The sequence below is a fragment of the Merops nubicus genome, unplaced genomic scaffold, assembly GCF_000691845.1.
Source record: "Merops nubicus isolate BGI_N331 unplaced genomic scaffold, ASM69184v1 scaffold24191, whole genome shotgun sequence".
Classification (NCBI taxonomy): Eukaryota; Metazoa; Chordata; class Aves; order Coraciiformes; family Meropidae; genus Merops; species Merops nubicus.
In genome coordinates, this window is record NW_008589306.1 from 4122 (window position 1) to 20399 (window position 16278).

Consider the following 16278-nt stretch of genomic DNA (forward strand, 5'->3'; position numbering starts at 1 on the left):
TTCTTGCCAGGGAAAAAAAGCATGCACAGGAACAAACATGCTCTTCTAAAGAACTAGCTTACATCTTAATACATCCAGTACTTTGCTCAAAGCTGAAGGGGTTGTGGTCAAAGAAAAGTTCCTTGTATTCACTGCAGGTGGAAAAGTTTGTTATAATTCTTCCTTGTGGAGGAGTTTACTAATTGCAGACTGAACATGTCTCCCACAGGGGAGAATGCCCACCTTTCTCATGTTCCATTTCACCCAGAGATGCATTTATTTCAGCACTGTTATGTACCAACTTCCCCTCCTTATGAATATTTAGACTCCAGCAAAGTTAAAGAGGAATTCTGCAACAGTATAAAATAATTATTTCTAGGTTTGTGCTCAAATCTTGTAGAGAACATTTCTGGGATATAATAAACGTAATTTCATTTTATCAAATCACTTCCATTTCACATCAAATCTTCAGTCCACACATGTCATAGAAGCTCAGAGTCAAACATGAAGAGAAAGTAAGTTCTACAAGTCTCAAGCCTGCTCATGTTTCACCTTCTTTTACAGAAAGATGTTAAGAATGAAGAAGTAATCTCTTAAACTAAATAATTTCACTTAAATGCAATGAGCTAGAATTAGTTACCTATCAGTGGTACTTTCTTCCAGGAATTCTTTTCCTATGTTCCCCCAACTAGTATTTGCAATAATCAAAATATATCTAGGTTTAAAAACAGCTGATTTTATCTCTGCACAAGTTTCTCACAACCACATCAATGACCACCCAGTTACTAAGGAAAGAGGATATAACAGAAGAGGAAAGCATTTTGGCTCACATGCCTCCTTCCCAACAAAACTGGCATGCAGATTTTAATGAAAAAGAAATCTACATGTACCTATGTAAGTTCCTATATTTTAATGAAAGACCCAAAAAGTCACAGTCTTTGCAGAGAACAAACAACTGGCAAAGACTCTCTTATTCAATCCAAAGTGAAGTATTAAAGAGGTCACTCCTATAGCAGCAACATGATTCCACAAATTTCAGTTGCTACAGTAAACACAGTCATCACTTATTTTTTTATATTTTGATTAAAATTATCAGACATGGGAACACTTGCCTTAAAGCAAATAAAAAAAGGAACGACAAGTATAGCCTCTTTGAGCAATATATTTCTGTTTTTTAAATGGAATCTCTGCAATGATCACAAAAATCACACCTATTTTAGATATACTGATGAACAAGATTGTCTTAATTAATGCTGTAAGACAACAGAGTATGGATGGAAAGTGCTCTTGAAGGATCGCAGTTTTCTCCTTTGTCAGTGCAGCGTAGTCCAGGCAGCACTGCAGCACACACCACACCTTTTGCTTCAAGATTTTGCATGCTGAATCTGTACTGTTTTCCATCACCGTATATTAAAGCTTATTAACTGATTATTCTATTATCAAAGTTAAGCTGCGGCCAACTTGACTCCATTATGTTGTTATAGCTGCAAATCATTCAAAATACTCTCTATATGATACACCACATTAATTGAACCATTAGTAACAGTAGTATGCCTCATTTTTAAAACTCTTTTCAGAGAACTACCTCCTCTATGTAGTCTTTAAAGTCATTGTGGAACACTCAGTGTGTGGCTGAACACAAATAGTGTAGGGCTAACAGCCACTTCAGGGGTTGATGATGCAACTAATAAGAACAGAAGTTTAAACTACCTGCTTCCCAGATAAATCTAGAATAGGATTCCGAAACATTCCTTCTCTGCCCTCTTCACTTCAAAATAAATATTTTTTTAGACACTTCTGACTGAGATGCTTCATTATTTAGTGCCTATGGAAAAGGAGAATTTGCCCTTTTCTATCTTCCCTTCCCAGAAGAGTGAATGTTTTCAGGGCAGCGAGTGTCTTCAGAGGAGAAATTTAATATGTACAGCCTTTCATGTTTTAAATATAAACCAATGAAAATCAAGGCACTCAATGTAGTTAAGTATGAACAAAAACCTGATATTACTACGAATAATAATCAAGATTATTGGCACATGTGCAGCTGGGAATAAGGGGGAATCTCATTCTTTTAGAGCTTTGGCTTGAACTTGGGAGAAAGAAACTTTTTAAGCATGTCAGTATTTTTTCCTTCTGGTGGCAATGGCCATCTGTTGTGATCTGAGGAAAACAAATAAAAGACATACTTCAGTTGACTGAGAAGCCAGGCATTTTACTTTCGTGCCCTCCCACTGCCCAACTTCAATCACTTGCAGGGTGATCACTTGCAAGTGATCACTACTATCACTTTGTAGCCCGTTTCTTACCAGGTATTTCTAGGATTTGGCTGTATAAACTTTGGCCTCCATCCACGGCCATGGTTATCCCTGTTATGTAAGAGGCAGCTGGAGACAGTAGGAAACACACTGCAGGAGAGATCTAACAGAAGAATGATATTTTTAATCTTTCTTAAACTGCTGGGAATTGTTCATGTCAAAGACATTTTTAAAAACTTTTACAGGCAAGATGTTTTCTACTCATTAATGAAAAACTTAACAGCCTTAAAGCCATCTTCTCAACTACATAACAGACAAAACCCAGTAAGTCCTCAAAGATCAGCATCAGATGCCAAAAAAAAAATCAATGAAAAATCCTTGACCAGTTTATCAAAGATGTACATTCTTGGTAGAAGAGAGCTAAGTAATTTTAAGACACAATTTTTTCACATTAATAGTCATTCTTTCAGTCCTCCTTGCTGGAAGTGAATTTTTTGAGGAACTAATGTCTAGTATGAAACACTCCAGCTGTAAGAGGCATCTAAATTAAATTTTCACCAACAGTGACAGTAGTTAAGTCTCCCACTTGGCACTAGCACACATCACTACAGCTTTTTTCTTTTTTAATATTCCAACACTGTGCAAAACTGAGTCTTTTTTGTTCTCCCAATAGCAAAGTGACTTCAAAATAAAGAGACAGAAGCAGAAATACTAGCAATGTTGTAAAACACTTTACCTCCTCAGGAACCGCAAACCTCTTGGCAGGAATCTTTGGTATGAACTTCAACCACATCACTGTGCCTTGTTCTCCATAATTCGCGACAGCAGTTTCTGAAAATACTGGTCCCTGTTTTAAAACAGCATAGTGAAAATTCAGGGGTTTTCTGCATTTGTTTACACTGTGATCATTGTAAAATTGTGAAGTTGTCATTACTGGGATTTTCTGTGGGATTAAACTATCTGAACAGCACTTGAATGGAAGTTTTTAAATCTAATGGAATAGCCTAATTCATACAAGGTGGTGATTTGGCTGCTAGCCACATCTCTATTCAGCCACAGTAATTCAGATTATTCTAATTCTCCACTGTCACTTCAATATATATAAAGTTAAGAGCATAAAGAAGAAACTCAAAAATTGTTTTGAAATTACAAGCACTTCATATTAGCTTACAGCAGAAAACTACAAAGGGCCAAGAAGTTCTCAACAGTTTCTGGTGATGTGTAAGAACATTAGACTGATTTTACTGTGTGTTATGGAACCAGACAGACTTCAGAGTCAGAGTTCAGACTCTCCCTGCTTAGCTGCTGTAGCAATAGAAAAGTGTGACTGCGTAGGCTCTGATGACTACACAGCTCAGGAAAGACTTGAAAGGGAAGATGAAGGCTACAGCAATGGGAACACAGATTAGTTAAGACAGAACCTCTGGAGCTAGAGTTACTCAAGTCTCTCTCTTCTAAGGTACCCGTGAGACTTTAATGACTGCATTTTGGGGAGGTAGGGAAGTAACTTTTATTTGAAACTATGTTTTTTTAGAGTGCCCTTTTACCTCTCTGTCTACCCATTCCTAGATGTTACTCTGCTCCTACAGAGCAGTAACAGTTTTGCATGGTTACCACAGACTTAGTGTGTCCATAAAGGTGACAGAAGGATACAAAGTGTTACTGTAACTACAACATGGATTTTTGTTACCAGCACAGTAACCACACCAGCAAATACACTGACATGTTTGCTTGTCAAAAACTTCTTTTGACATGCACTATAACGTATAATTAATATGATTTATTAGGTAATTAGCATGCCTGAAAAATATATTCATATAATAATGCTGTCTTAATTACTTACTTCCCCAAGACTTGATAAAACAGAAAAAAACAAATTAACAGGAAAAACAAGCCCGTCGAGATCTTAACATGTAACAAGTCTCTGGCTGAGCTGGGCCTAACAGAGGCTACACAAGAACCAGCACCTGAACCATCACCACACATCTGCCCCTAAGCATTCTGTGCTCTGCCAAATAAGAGCATGACAGATGTTTTAGGACAAGAGGCACAACAGGATATACAGACATCCTACAAAGACAGTAGAAAGATGTGCCTAGAGACCAGTTAAACAAATCTCACACTTAACTATACCACAAGATAACAAATTCTGACTGTAGAAGTACCAGGGCAAAGTTCACCTTTCCTTTTTTTGTTTTCAAGGGAGTAAATATACAAAATAAATTGTGATTAAGAGTAAAGATTACATAAATCACAATCTCAAATGTCAAAGGCAGGGTTTATATATAGCCTCTACAATTGCAGCACCATGCACTAGAAATACAGCTGCTCTTTGCATACAGTTGTTTAAAAAAACTGCTACATGCTACCTACTTTCTCAGAAACAGAGCAGACATCTTTTAGCTGACCTGTATAGCAGCTTCCTGTTTGTAGATTTTTGATAAGAAAAAAAATCAGAACACTTCTTTTACATATAACTACTTTGAGAGTGAGTCCATTCCAAATACAACCTTTTTATGCCAAAGAATAACTTAAAAAGTTAAATGCTACAGATTTTAAAGTCCCTTTTGATCCAAAGGTTTTGAGCATGAACATGTGTGACAGCTGAAGTTAACTAGATTGTTTGACATTACTTACAGGAGCAATGCTGTTGATTCTCACTCCGCTGTGGGCCCATTCTAAAGCTAGGCTCTTGGTAAGGTTATTCACTGCAGCTCTTGCAGCTGCTGTGTGCCTGGTGAGAAAAGAAAGCAAAAGGAGCACCTGTTCCCTCAGAGAACAGTGCCCAGTGTTAAATCAGCCTCATTAGGGTAGTCAGAGTAGCTTTCTATGGCTGGACCAAGTGTCTGGGAGAAAGAGATCTTCTCGTTTATAAGTTTGACCATAACTTCACAGTTTAAACAAGCTATGCTATGATTTCCTGTCATTTCTGGAAATACTTATCTCTTCCTCAAGGTGACATGAGGTCAGCTACATTCTCCTGCAGAAGCAGGCTTATAAAATGAAAAACAACTGGAGGCAAAGGTCAAACTGTGTAAAACTACAAAAACTATGCTGCATAGGTAAAGCAACACTTGGGAGGACAGTTGTCTGAAAAATAGTTTAGATCTGCTGACAAACATGACTAAGATAAGCTGCTATTCAAAAATTATTATAGGTGGATGGAGATGACCACAGGCTGAGTGATCTCATACACCTTGCTACTAAAGGAAACTAGTCTGAAATTATTACAACCTAGAACAGAAACAGATAACATTACTGCAGCAGTGAATGGTGGGACTCAGAATACTAACAGAGTTTAGTTCCTTTAGCCTAGCAAAACAGACTTCAAGGAGATCGATACAGTAGCTTCTAACCAGAAAAAGGAATAAGGGAAACATAAGAAAACTCAGCTTATTTGTATGTGTAGGCCAGAAATAAATAACATCCAGGCACACTATGAGCAAACAAACTTAACATGTTTTATGTTCAAAATTTATAATTATGAAAAATTGTATCAGGTGATTTTTGACATGAGTGGTTGCTGGACTTGTAAAGGCAAGTCTTTTTCAATAGTACATTTCTAAACCAAGTATTAGTTCAACAGGTATTAAATTTGAAAGTAGTTTTGTTTATCCATTTACATCCACACATAACAGTTATTTGGAAACTTTTTTTCACTGTTATTCAGAGTTATTTTTTTTATCTGTTGGTTCAACTGTCAAATATAATTTCAGCCTATTTGCCTTGATAATTCAACCAGATTTAACCTGAGTGTAGAAACTCAAATAACTGCAGCTTCAGCACCACCTTGTGGATCTCTAAATTTATTTTGTACTGCCAAGAACAACCTAGTGAGAAAATATCCTGCTGTTCCTTAAAAATTCTAAATTTTGAAACTTTCAACCCTGAATGAGGACAAAGAGATATAATGTAACATATGCTCTTTTTTTTTTTTCTATTAAGAAACTGTCAAAATGCAGCATTTTGACAACTTCAAAATTTCCTTTGAAAACTAAACAACAGAAACAAATAATTTTCTGGTTATTATTTCCCTTTCAACAAATTGGAACTTTTTTTTGAGGAAAAGTTTCAAATTAGAAGACTCCTGCTCATCTCCATTTTGAGGGTAAAGAAACTGGAATAAATATAGTACACATACAGATGTGGAGAGGATGCTGCATTTTCATGCAGACAGCCATGATCATTTTTGTCAGTGAAAAAGAACAACAAACATGGTGACATGTTTGTACTCATGAGCCTTTTCCCAGTCAAGAAAGGAACAGAGTATACAGAACTGATTCTCTGCGTCAGAGGCCTTCTCCAAGAAAGATGGCTACAAGTAAGAGTAAAAGGGAAACTAGAAAAGGGAGGCGTTATGCAAGCTGAAGGACAAAGCCAAAACCTGGTAGCACACTAGAAATATTCCTCCTACTCCCCTACTCTCAGTCCAACTCCCATAATTCACTACACCACCCAGACCTGTAAACTGACAGTAGATGAGGAAAGCAACAGGTGAGAAGTTTTGGCAAGCCTGTCAGAGATCTGGCAAGAGTAGAAGTAAAGGTTACGTTTCAGTGCAACCAATCCCACTAGCATATCACTTCCAATGAAAGCTTCACTACCAAGTCCTGCCTCAGCTCCTTGCAGGCACACTGCCAGAGACCAGAGGTGCCGCTTACTCCTGGAGTCTCTACGGTAAGAGTTCCCCACACACACAGCCAAGGGACACCACTGTTCTCTCTTGACCTATCTACAGCGTTCCTATACTCCACTGCTGCCCAGTGCATGCCTTTCTAGATTGAATTATTTAGTAGCAACTAGTACTTCTAGGGGGAAAATATAAGAAAATGTAAAAATAAAATATATATTACGACATTCCAGGAAACCCATTTCTCATGGCAGCAGTGATGTTGACAATGACTCCTCCATGTTCCTGCATCCAGGCGTTGTACACTGTATGAAGGAGGAAGATAGCCTATAAATACCACAGGAAATGCATAAAAATGAGCTTGCCAATGGAAGCCAGATTTAGAGTCTTGACTCCAATTACACCTACATGTTTCCAGCACTGATTTAGATAAACAAGCTGCTCTTTGTACCACAGCCTCAGCACTGGACTGTTGAGATAACAGGCATGGTCCAGGTAAGGCTCAACGCTGATCAAGAAGTCTTTTGGTGGAAGTCAAGACTTCATGCTTCCGTGTAAGTTACTTCTGTTTCCACACTCCCAGTGATATCTGAGAATCATGTATCATACTTGAATCTAACTTTAAATGTACATCCCTGAGGGGACAGAAATATTTTCCCATGTTACACACAGTGAATACAGGCCACAGAAGTTGTGGTCTTCCTATAATCTTCTAAGTGAGTATCCAAAGCCAGCTGACTCCCCAAACCTGGCCTTAACCAGAAGATCATACTTGCCTAAATATAAGTTTGTCTATATGAACAAATATAATGTACAGTTTAATGTAAAGCTTTGGAGAACATCAATGAAAATTAATATCCACTGTCAGATAAGTGTGTGAAAAAGGAAGGCAGAGAAACTTCTCATTCCTTGTCTTCAGGTATTGCTGTAAAAACCAAACCAAAACTAAAACAGCTTAATGTTCAGTCCTTACCTGCCTTGCAGCAGTAGAAGGTGCCTGTCAGGTTCGTGTCTATCACAGCACCCCAGCCTTTTGCACGGATGGCTTCAGAAGGACTCACAAACTGGCCCCCTCCATTATTCACCAGGAAGTCAATCCTCCCATGAAGATTCAGTGTAGAGTTCACCAAAGCTTCTACCTGAAACAATATTTATTAGTGTGGTATTCTGACTAAATTGTATACTGAAATGCTGGGGTCTGAACCCCGAGCCCCGAATTAAGGTTGACATATGGGTGATTCCCACAGCCCTTCATAAAGAGGGGGTGAGTTTGCCTTATAGCTTCCCCCCAGGGTGCGGCCGGCCCTGCAGGGAGAGCCAGAAGGGAAATGAGCCCCAGGGGTCCCGCAGTGAGTTGACAAAGGTCAGGTGTCTGCTTGGGGATAAAAGCTGGGACCACTGGCAGGAAGGGAGGAGCATCTGCTCTGTGAAGTGGACACACTTCACAGAGGTTCATGGTTAAGGAAGGACCTCCTGACTCTCCCTGGAACTGGGCCCTGGTCATCTTGGACCTTTGTGAATGCAGGCTAGATGGGTGAGAGCTGGCCATGTGGCTACCTTTATCTTATGTGTTCAACTTCCTGATCTGGCTGTTTCCCATTCCATCTATGGGAAACATTGGTTCTTTCCTTGTACCACCTATTGTTGGTCGGGTGATGCCTTTTTTGGGATGGTTGGGGGTAATGTCAGCTGCATGTGAACTAATTGACTTGTTTGTACCCCCAGCGATCATTCATGGAACGTCCTTTTTGTATTCAATACATTCCACTTATTGGTTCATCTTCCTGCTGGTTGTGTCATTCGTGTTAGGCCTAGTCATTGGCAGAACATATACCGAATTTCCTTCTCAGACAGTATTTTCTCTCTTCTTCTTTTCACACATGAAGAGTAGGTACCAGCCTTCAGAGAGGCTGGAAGATCAATCTGACAGATTTAGTCAGCCAAGAAGGGTTGTGCTGAGTCCATGTTTACTTAGGAAATATTCCCGGTATAATGCAGGGTCTACATAAATTATCATCACTGAAAGGAAAGAGGGATCTAAGCCACTGAAGGTTTCTAAAACCACACACACACAGAGAAGCCTCCTATTTAAATCTTAGTATGAATTTCCTGACATTTTTCACAAGGGTCAGTGTGTTTACATCAGAGACTGGAATTGTTCCACATAAGGCAGCTACTGTTTTTTATATCTGACCCATATACCTGAGCATTTAAAATAGAAAACTTTAGTCATCTTGTGAAGTTTTAGGACTCTCATCTAGGAGTTTTGTACATTCGCTAAAGCTCTGATATATGAGCTGGCCACAGTCAATCTTCTTATGCAGATCAAGAAGGTTACTTTGTCAGCCTATAATGCATGAACACTAAAAAGGAGTGGATATACTACAGGTTGTCTTCTCTAGCAAAAGACTAAGCAGATACCTTCTGTCTATAGGCAGGACGAGCAGTTACAATGGAAGGCACTGTCTGACACCATTTACCTCTCAGCACTCTGAGAAGGTATTAAAAGCAAATAGCAAAAGACATTTTATTCACTCACTCAAAGAGCTGTCAGTGCAGAGACAGAGTGACTTGTGTTCATATGGAGAGAAAGAGATTTTGAGAATGTAAACCTAGCTCTAATACTGACCTAACCTGAGCTATAGGCTATAAGCTAAGTCTTTTGCGTTGTCTTCTGTTTTGGAAGTACAGCAGTTGTGCCACACACTCACACTGACACAAGAGAACTTCTGTATTTCAAAGCATTGAAAGATATCAAAGCTGATGTATTTTTCCCATTACACAACAGCCACAAGAACTCTACGGCAACTGCTTAATCATTTAACCTTAACCTCAAGAAAGAAGGGAAACAGGACTACATGAGTGTTTCCTGCTTACATTACCTATCCTAACTAGATACCACGCATCAGTTATTCCTATTCAAGCATATACAAGAAGTTAATCTAGCATCTGTGGTCAGAGAAACTAAAAATTAAAAAAAAAAAAAAAAAAAAAAGGCAAACAGCAGGAGTGCTGCTGCTGCAACACATTTGACTAAGGGAAGGATATCAACCTGCCTTCCTCTCTATTGAGTCAGCAGTAGAAAACACCAGAAATAAAAGAACAAACAATGCATGATGATTTGGATCTCATCAAAAGCATTACCAACTCAGTCTCAGAAGTAGCTGCCTTCCAGCTTCTGCTGCTAACAGCTCAGGATGGTTTAACAGGATAGTATGGATCCTGACATGACGTGTCCCTCTGTAGAAGATGACTTAAACACACAGTGACTGAAGCCCAATTGAAAAACTAATGCCTGTTGAGAAAAAATGCCATAATAAAAGCATTTTGATACCTAAATCACCATAATTAAGTTCTGACTGTCATTTTATTCCTCACATCAGTCACTGCAGCTTGTGGGATCTGGGAAAAAAAAACAAAAACAACAAAACACACCCACACACCTAACACCACAACCACAAAGCCAAAACATCTGTGGCAGTAGCCCAAAACCCAGGACTTGTGAGAACCACCATGCCACAAAGACTTCTAGGTTTGCTCATAACCAGAGAAAAAAGTAAGTTATCTCTCACTAGGCAGCAGAAGTTATGCTTTGCTCAGCAACATCAAACCCTTTTCTCTGTCAGCATAAGAATCTTGCTTTGAATATTCTTCTCTGTGAGTCATTTAAGTATGGGCCCATTTATGGAATAGAAATGGTTCCAGTACAAGGAATATTTGAACAGATTAAGGCTATTCGGGCTGGGAGCAGGGAAGAGAGAGAAAAGGGAAACTGCTAAGAATTGTTAAATACCCTAAGGAACCACAAATTAACAGAAGAAAAATCCACTGCAACACTACAAGGAAGTTTTCAACAGGGAGACAAAACCTGCTATGACATACAACATGTGAACCCCTTTGAACTGATATCTTAAGAAACTCCGTTACTCCTACTTGTCACACCATGTTCTCAGGGCAATCAAAAGCCCCACCAAACACGTATCAGTTCTGCTTTCCAAAAGCCACGAAAGGCTAGTGGGCTCTCCAGGGACAGAGCTCAGATGACTCCAGCTGTAGCAATTGTCACAATGTCTTCTGTATTGTAGAGAAGACACTGTTGCAGTGCTGCACCCAGCTACAGTAAACATAGCGACAGCTGCCACCAGCACAGTGAGAACCAGGGTCTGGTAGATGTTTAAATCACGCTGAGAACTAAAGAAGATTCATTTCTATTCCCAAATATTCAAAATCCACATGGAAATCACTAAAAAAGTTACTGAAGTCCTTCTCTGGAAGTAAAGCAAAACTGCACAAGGTAGAGCTAACCATTTAGGATGTTCTTCTGAAAAAAAAAACAAAAAGAACAAAATCAAGCACTTCGGACATAACCAGAAGACTGGAGCTCTTCTTTTTTGTGTGACTACAGCTCAAAAGCATTATGCAGTAGCACACTTCCACAGATGACTGAGATGTCAGTACTTACTGACACAGAGGAAAGGGACAGAGCCCACAGGTATTCACAGGTCACCCTGAACTTGAGTAAAACTCAAGAGGCAAAGTGCTCGCTGCAGAGGGTTAGATTTGCTGCCTGGGGACTGGAACTACTTGGTATTCTTCCACAGTGATAACAGGTACTTTATTTTGTCATACTTGAAAATAACACAGCAATAATACATCAGGAATCTCTTATCCACAGCTCCCCACCAAGTCACAGTCTTCCACTACAAGCCTCACACAGGCAGGCATGCAGTATTCATAAACCAGTTGAGACTAGGCTAAGCCATGAAGCTTATTGGAAAAGCAAAGCTACTAGTGCACTGGGACACAAGGGAAGTGCTAAACAGGACTGTATTGAGTCCGCCTCAAGAAGTCTTCTTTGTCAGATGTCTAAGGGATGATCTTTACCCTTGGGGTCTGGTGCAGCAGCAGTTGTTGCTGGAGCTCGAGTATGGAAACAGGACACTGCGCACAACACACTCAATTTCTGATTTCAGGAAAAGAATGGCCTACTAAGTTTTATCTTCCACTTGCCTACATATGTCTTCAACTTACCTAGATGCCAGCTAAAGAATTGTATGTCCAAAGCACGTAACACAAAGGCTTTACAAGGATAAAAACTTCTTTCATGTCTTTCTCCCATCAATAGATTTTTCTGCAGCTGAGCATTTAAGATACAAACATGTGCTTACCCTTCCCAACACCTACAAAGATAAATAGAAAGCTCTTCTCATACTGGAAAAAGGACAGAATGCCCTTCCTCCACTTTGGCCACCATTACACTGAGGCATTGGAATTTAATAATTTGATCCTTGGATTTTTGAAAAAGAGCTTAGTTTGAAAAGACACACACAGCTGTAAGACTGCATTTCAGAAAGAGCAAACTGACCTGCTTGCTATATGCCCCTCATTATGTAAGCAGAGCTAGAAAATATCCAAATGATAAAAATCACCTCAGCTTCATAATCACTGAGAAGCAATATTGATCACTCTAGATCACAGGAAAAGGGACTGGCACAGTCACTACCACACCACCATATCATGAGGTTAAGGCCTCATGAACACAGAGCATAGAAATCTCAGGTGCATTTACCAGCATCCCAGAACCCTCTACTCTTCCATCTTTAAAAACAAAACCAGTTTTTTATCCTCTACAAAACACTCAATGTAAAACTAGCCAAAAGCAGCAGCAGCAAACTTGTGACAGAAATAAGCCTGACAGGTTATGCAGTGCTTGAAAATCCTCAGTCAAACAAGATTATTTCTTGCACATTAAACAAAAAGTAAGCTTTGCTAGAAAGCAAGAGGGCCTCTGAGGATGAAGATTAAGAGACTTAAAAATGTTAATTCATTAAGCTAGTCTCAGGATATCTGCCATCAAGATTCTGCAGCCTTTAATTCACTGCACCTTCTTTGACCCTTCCTAGGCCAGAAAGAGCTCTAACAGACATATTGCACTGTATGATGAGGGATGAATCTTCCCATGCTTGAATTTCTCAGATCAAAACTAGGGTAGACAAGAAGAATGAGACATGTCACCTTCAAAGCAGGTCAGTTACTTTAAGATTTCCAACAGAAAGCCCAAAAACCCAAGAACCACACCAAAAAAAAAAAAGCCACCTGGGAATTCTGAAAGCACTTTCATCTTTCTTAGTTCTCCTCGATTCAAAGTCGCTCCCTCCAGCTTGCCTGCTTATAAAATTAACACCAGGAAAAAAAAAAAAAACAAAACCACAACCAAAAAAAAACCACCAAATTAAAAAAAAAAAACCAACCAAACAGAATGGCATTCTACAGTCAGAACAGATGGCTTGTTCCTACAGGTGATCATGGTGGCTTTCATGGAGAAAGAGTTACTCTTAGAAAGGTTTCAGTAAGATGTCAAAGAGAAGGATATACTAAATGAATCACGTAGTCACATACTTCTTCAGGAAGCTTCCTGGGCTTTGTAGCTTGTGATGGTTCAGTTTTGGCACCTAAGGAGGCTTGAATTCCTGTCTTTTCTTCCCTTGATGAAACATTTATGAGGTCTTTCTCCTTCACACATTCTTTCATACAATTTCTGAGATAAATACTCTTCCCCTGTATTAAGCTGAAACTAGGCAATGAATTGTAAAGCTATTAATGACCAGCACACAGAGCCAGCACAGTTGTACAAGCCTTGTTTCTTTTGGGAGGGAAGCCAAAAGTTTAAATACCCTCTCAGCCCATCTTCCACTGTAAACAGGAAGCTACTCCTCTATTCGTGAAAATGCTGAAGTGAGTTATATTGCTGTCTGGTTTTGCCTCTACTCAAGGTTTACCCCCTAGGCTCGAAAAATTGCTCACTTCATCTTTTACTGCTGAGTTCATAAGACTCCAAGTCCCAGACACTAAATTTTAGGATAAGAATGGAATAGGTTTTGAAAGTGGATGTATGATGCTTTTTGAATAGAAGGAAAAGCCCAAAGGTACTTCTTCTGTAGTCCCTGCAAAGCAATCAGGTGCAAATTAGAAAAAAGTATTGACCATTGCTGCTCTTAGCAAATATAATAGATAAGCAAGAGAGCAGTGGGTTGTAGAAAATCTGCCACATGCCTCAGTTCCAAGTTCTGACAATTTTGAACAGTCTAAGTGACTGATGGCTAATTTGAGTTGATCTAGCTTCAGTTTACAAACACAAGCACCTAGTGTAAGGAAGTGCTAACCTCACTACTGATTTAACAGATACCTTCAGCAGACAGGGATACGAAATTACAATGGTTTGTCATTGAACTTCCACTGGCAGGAGACACCTGACAGAGGTTTCACCAACTCTATATGAAAAGTCCTAAGCAAGTTCTAGTATGTCTGTAAATTAGTAGATCTTAAAGCTAAACTGGAAACGAGTTTAGCTTTAAGCAAAGACAGAAGTTTCTTCAAGTATCAGCATATCTAACAGTAACACAGAAAAATGACGAAAACACTTTACACAGTAGTATTAAAAGGGCTTTAAAAGCACCTTCAAAAAAATTTCCAAAGCCATCTAAGAGTGTTTGTTCAAATCTGTATTTAGCCACACTTAATAAACAGGAAACAAAGAAGGAATGGTAGTTTGTTCAGTGGTGATGACCTCATTGTACCATCCAAGCCCTCTACCACCTCACAGAACACTGCAGTCCCCACTACATAATTCTTAAACTGATGCAGAAATAAGATTCACCTGCAGAAGGTTGTTAAGCATGCCAGACTGCTTTCTGCAACAACAGTGACATGAAAGAAGGCTTAAGCATTTTTTCTCTCTGTGCCTCTTTTCTTTCCTTTAGCTTTAATCATGCAAGTTGCCCTCTGACATCTGTCATAACCTATTATATTTCACTGCTGATGTTAGTAAATACAGACCTAAAATTCACTGGTAGGTGAAGAGAGATACTGCACAGCCCCAAGGTTCATCTCCTTCAGGAGAGAAATTCTAAGTATATCACCATAAATATTTTATGGCATGAGACATCCCGTGATGAAATAATTTTCTTTTTTATTTGCTTTGTGGTTGTATATTAGGATATTTCCAGAATCTACATAGCTACTGAAAGTCATTAATATTTCTTTAAGTTATGCTGGAATTTAACAGAGACTTTAAAGGTTAAGAAACATGTAGCAATATTTTCTAGCTGTCTTCAATAAGTTAAAAGTCCAACCTGATGTTGGGCTTTTAAATGTTTAATTACACAGATTAACAAATTAGAAGGTGAATCCAGACTTCTGAAGAACCCGGATTAAATATTTTTGCTCTAGATCTTCCATTTTTTTGGTAATAGGAAAAAAAACCCACCTCAACTGGGATAGCAATGGGGTTTTTAATGAGGCACACCTCAAACTGTAATTGAAATCTGAAACACAGCTAAAACAAATAATATCTGTGTGGTTGTTTTTTGCTTTAATACAAGCAAAAGTGACAACACAAGACACTGGTATCAAGTCACAAACATTGAGATTCCATGCTATGACTTCCTGTTTGAAGGAACTGTTCTGAGGTCTCAGTCTTCACAAGTTAACACCCCCTCACTGCTGTCGCAGAAATGTTACACAGAAGCATGCTGAGTGGGCTCCAGCTCAGCTGTAGAACATACCTGTTCCATGGCCTGCTTATCCCAGAAATATCTGAGATACACATGCACGATCAGAAAAATATTTGCAATATTTGCTTTCTCATTTAGGTGGCAAACAAAAGATCTTCCCTTGGAAAGCACATCCTTATCTAGATAACTCTGCTTTGCCGCCCCTCTTCCCTGATCTAAGCCACTTTTGAGAGGGCCAAAGAAGACCTTTGAAGATCTGAGAATTTATACAGACTATATGCTTTCGACGTGTTCAGCCCCTGCACGAGATCACCAGTTTTACCTCATCTTCGTTGCGGATATTGCACTGTACGGGAGTCACCTTGGCAGGACTCCTGGAAGAAAATGCATTATTCAGTTCTTCTGCAGCAGCTTTTAATCGGTCAAATTTACGAGAGGCAATAACAACACTGCAACCTGTAGAGACAAAATTGAAACATCCTTCAGCTAGCATAGTTAAAATTATAGTTATGCTAGTTTTTCAACAACATCAGGGAAATATCTTGTAGGATGTGTGTTTATCAGTCACTGGCTAGAAGATACGGTGGTCAAGTTCTTGCAAGAGAGGGAAATGACTGATCCCGGTGCTTCCCCGCAACAAGATCCCACTGTGCCAGGAAAAAAGCAATGAAGCAAAATGTTCACAAGGTTCCCTCCCCTTCCTGCAGAAAGAAAGATAGCCTGTCAGTTGCAGAGTCAGCAAAGCAGCTTTCAGACATCACTTCTGCTGCCTCTGCTTACAGGTGCCTCATTTATCAATTATGTGATTTAAAGGTGCCTCAGCAGGGTCTTGATTACAAAAAAACCGCTTGCTCCTAAAACCACAAAAACAACCTTACTGTACTTTTGGCTGTAATTTTTACTA

At 39.2% G+C, this 16278-nt stretch overlaps 1 protein-coding gene across 1 annotated transcript; it reads right to left on the reverse strand.

Annotated features, from left to right (window-relative positions):
• Positions 1 to 2047: 2047 nt before the first annotated feature.
• PECR (peroxisomal trans-2-enoyl-CoA reductase) lies at positions 2048 to 15867 on the reverse strand. The gene is made up of 7 exons (XM_008949573.1): positions 15697 to 15867; positions 7835 to 8000; positions 7085 to 7166; positions 4869 to 4965; positions 2968 to 3078; positions 2283 to 2394; positions 2048 to 2136 (listed from the first exon to the last, which is right to left on the reverse strand). The coding sequence occupies exons 1-7, from the start codon at positions 15865 to 15867 to the stop codon at positions 2048 to 2050; spliced, it is 828 nt and encodes a 275-aa protein (XP_008947821.1).
• Between the last annotated feature and the right edge of the window lie 411 nt (positions 15868 to 16278).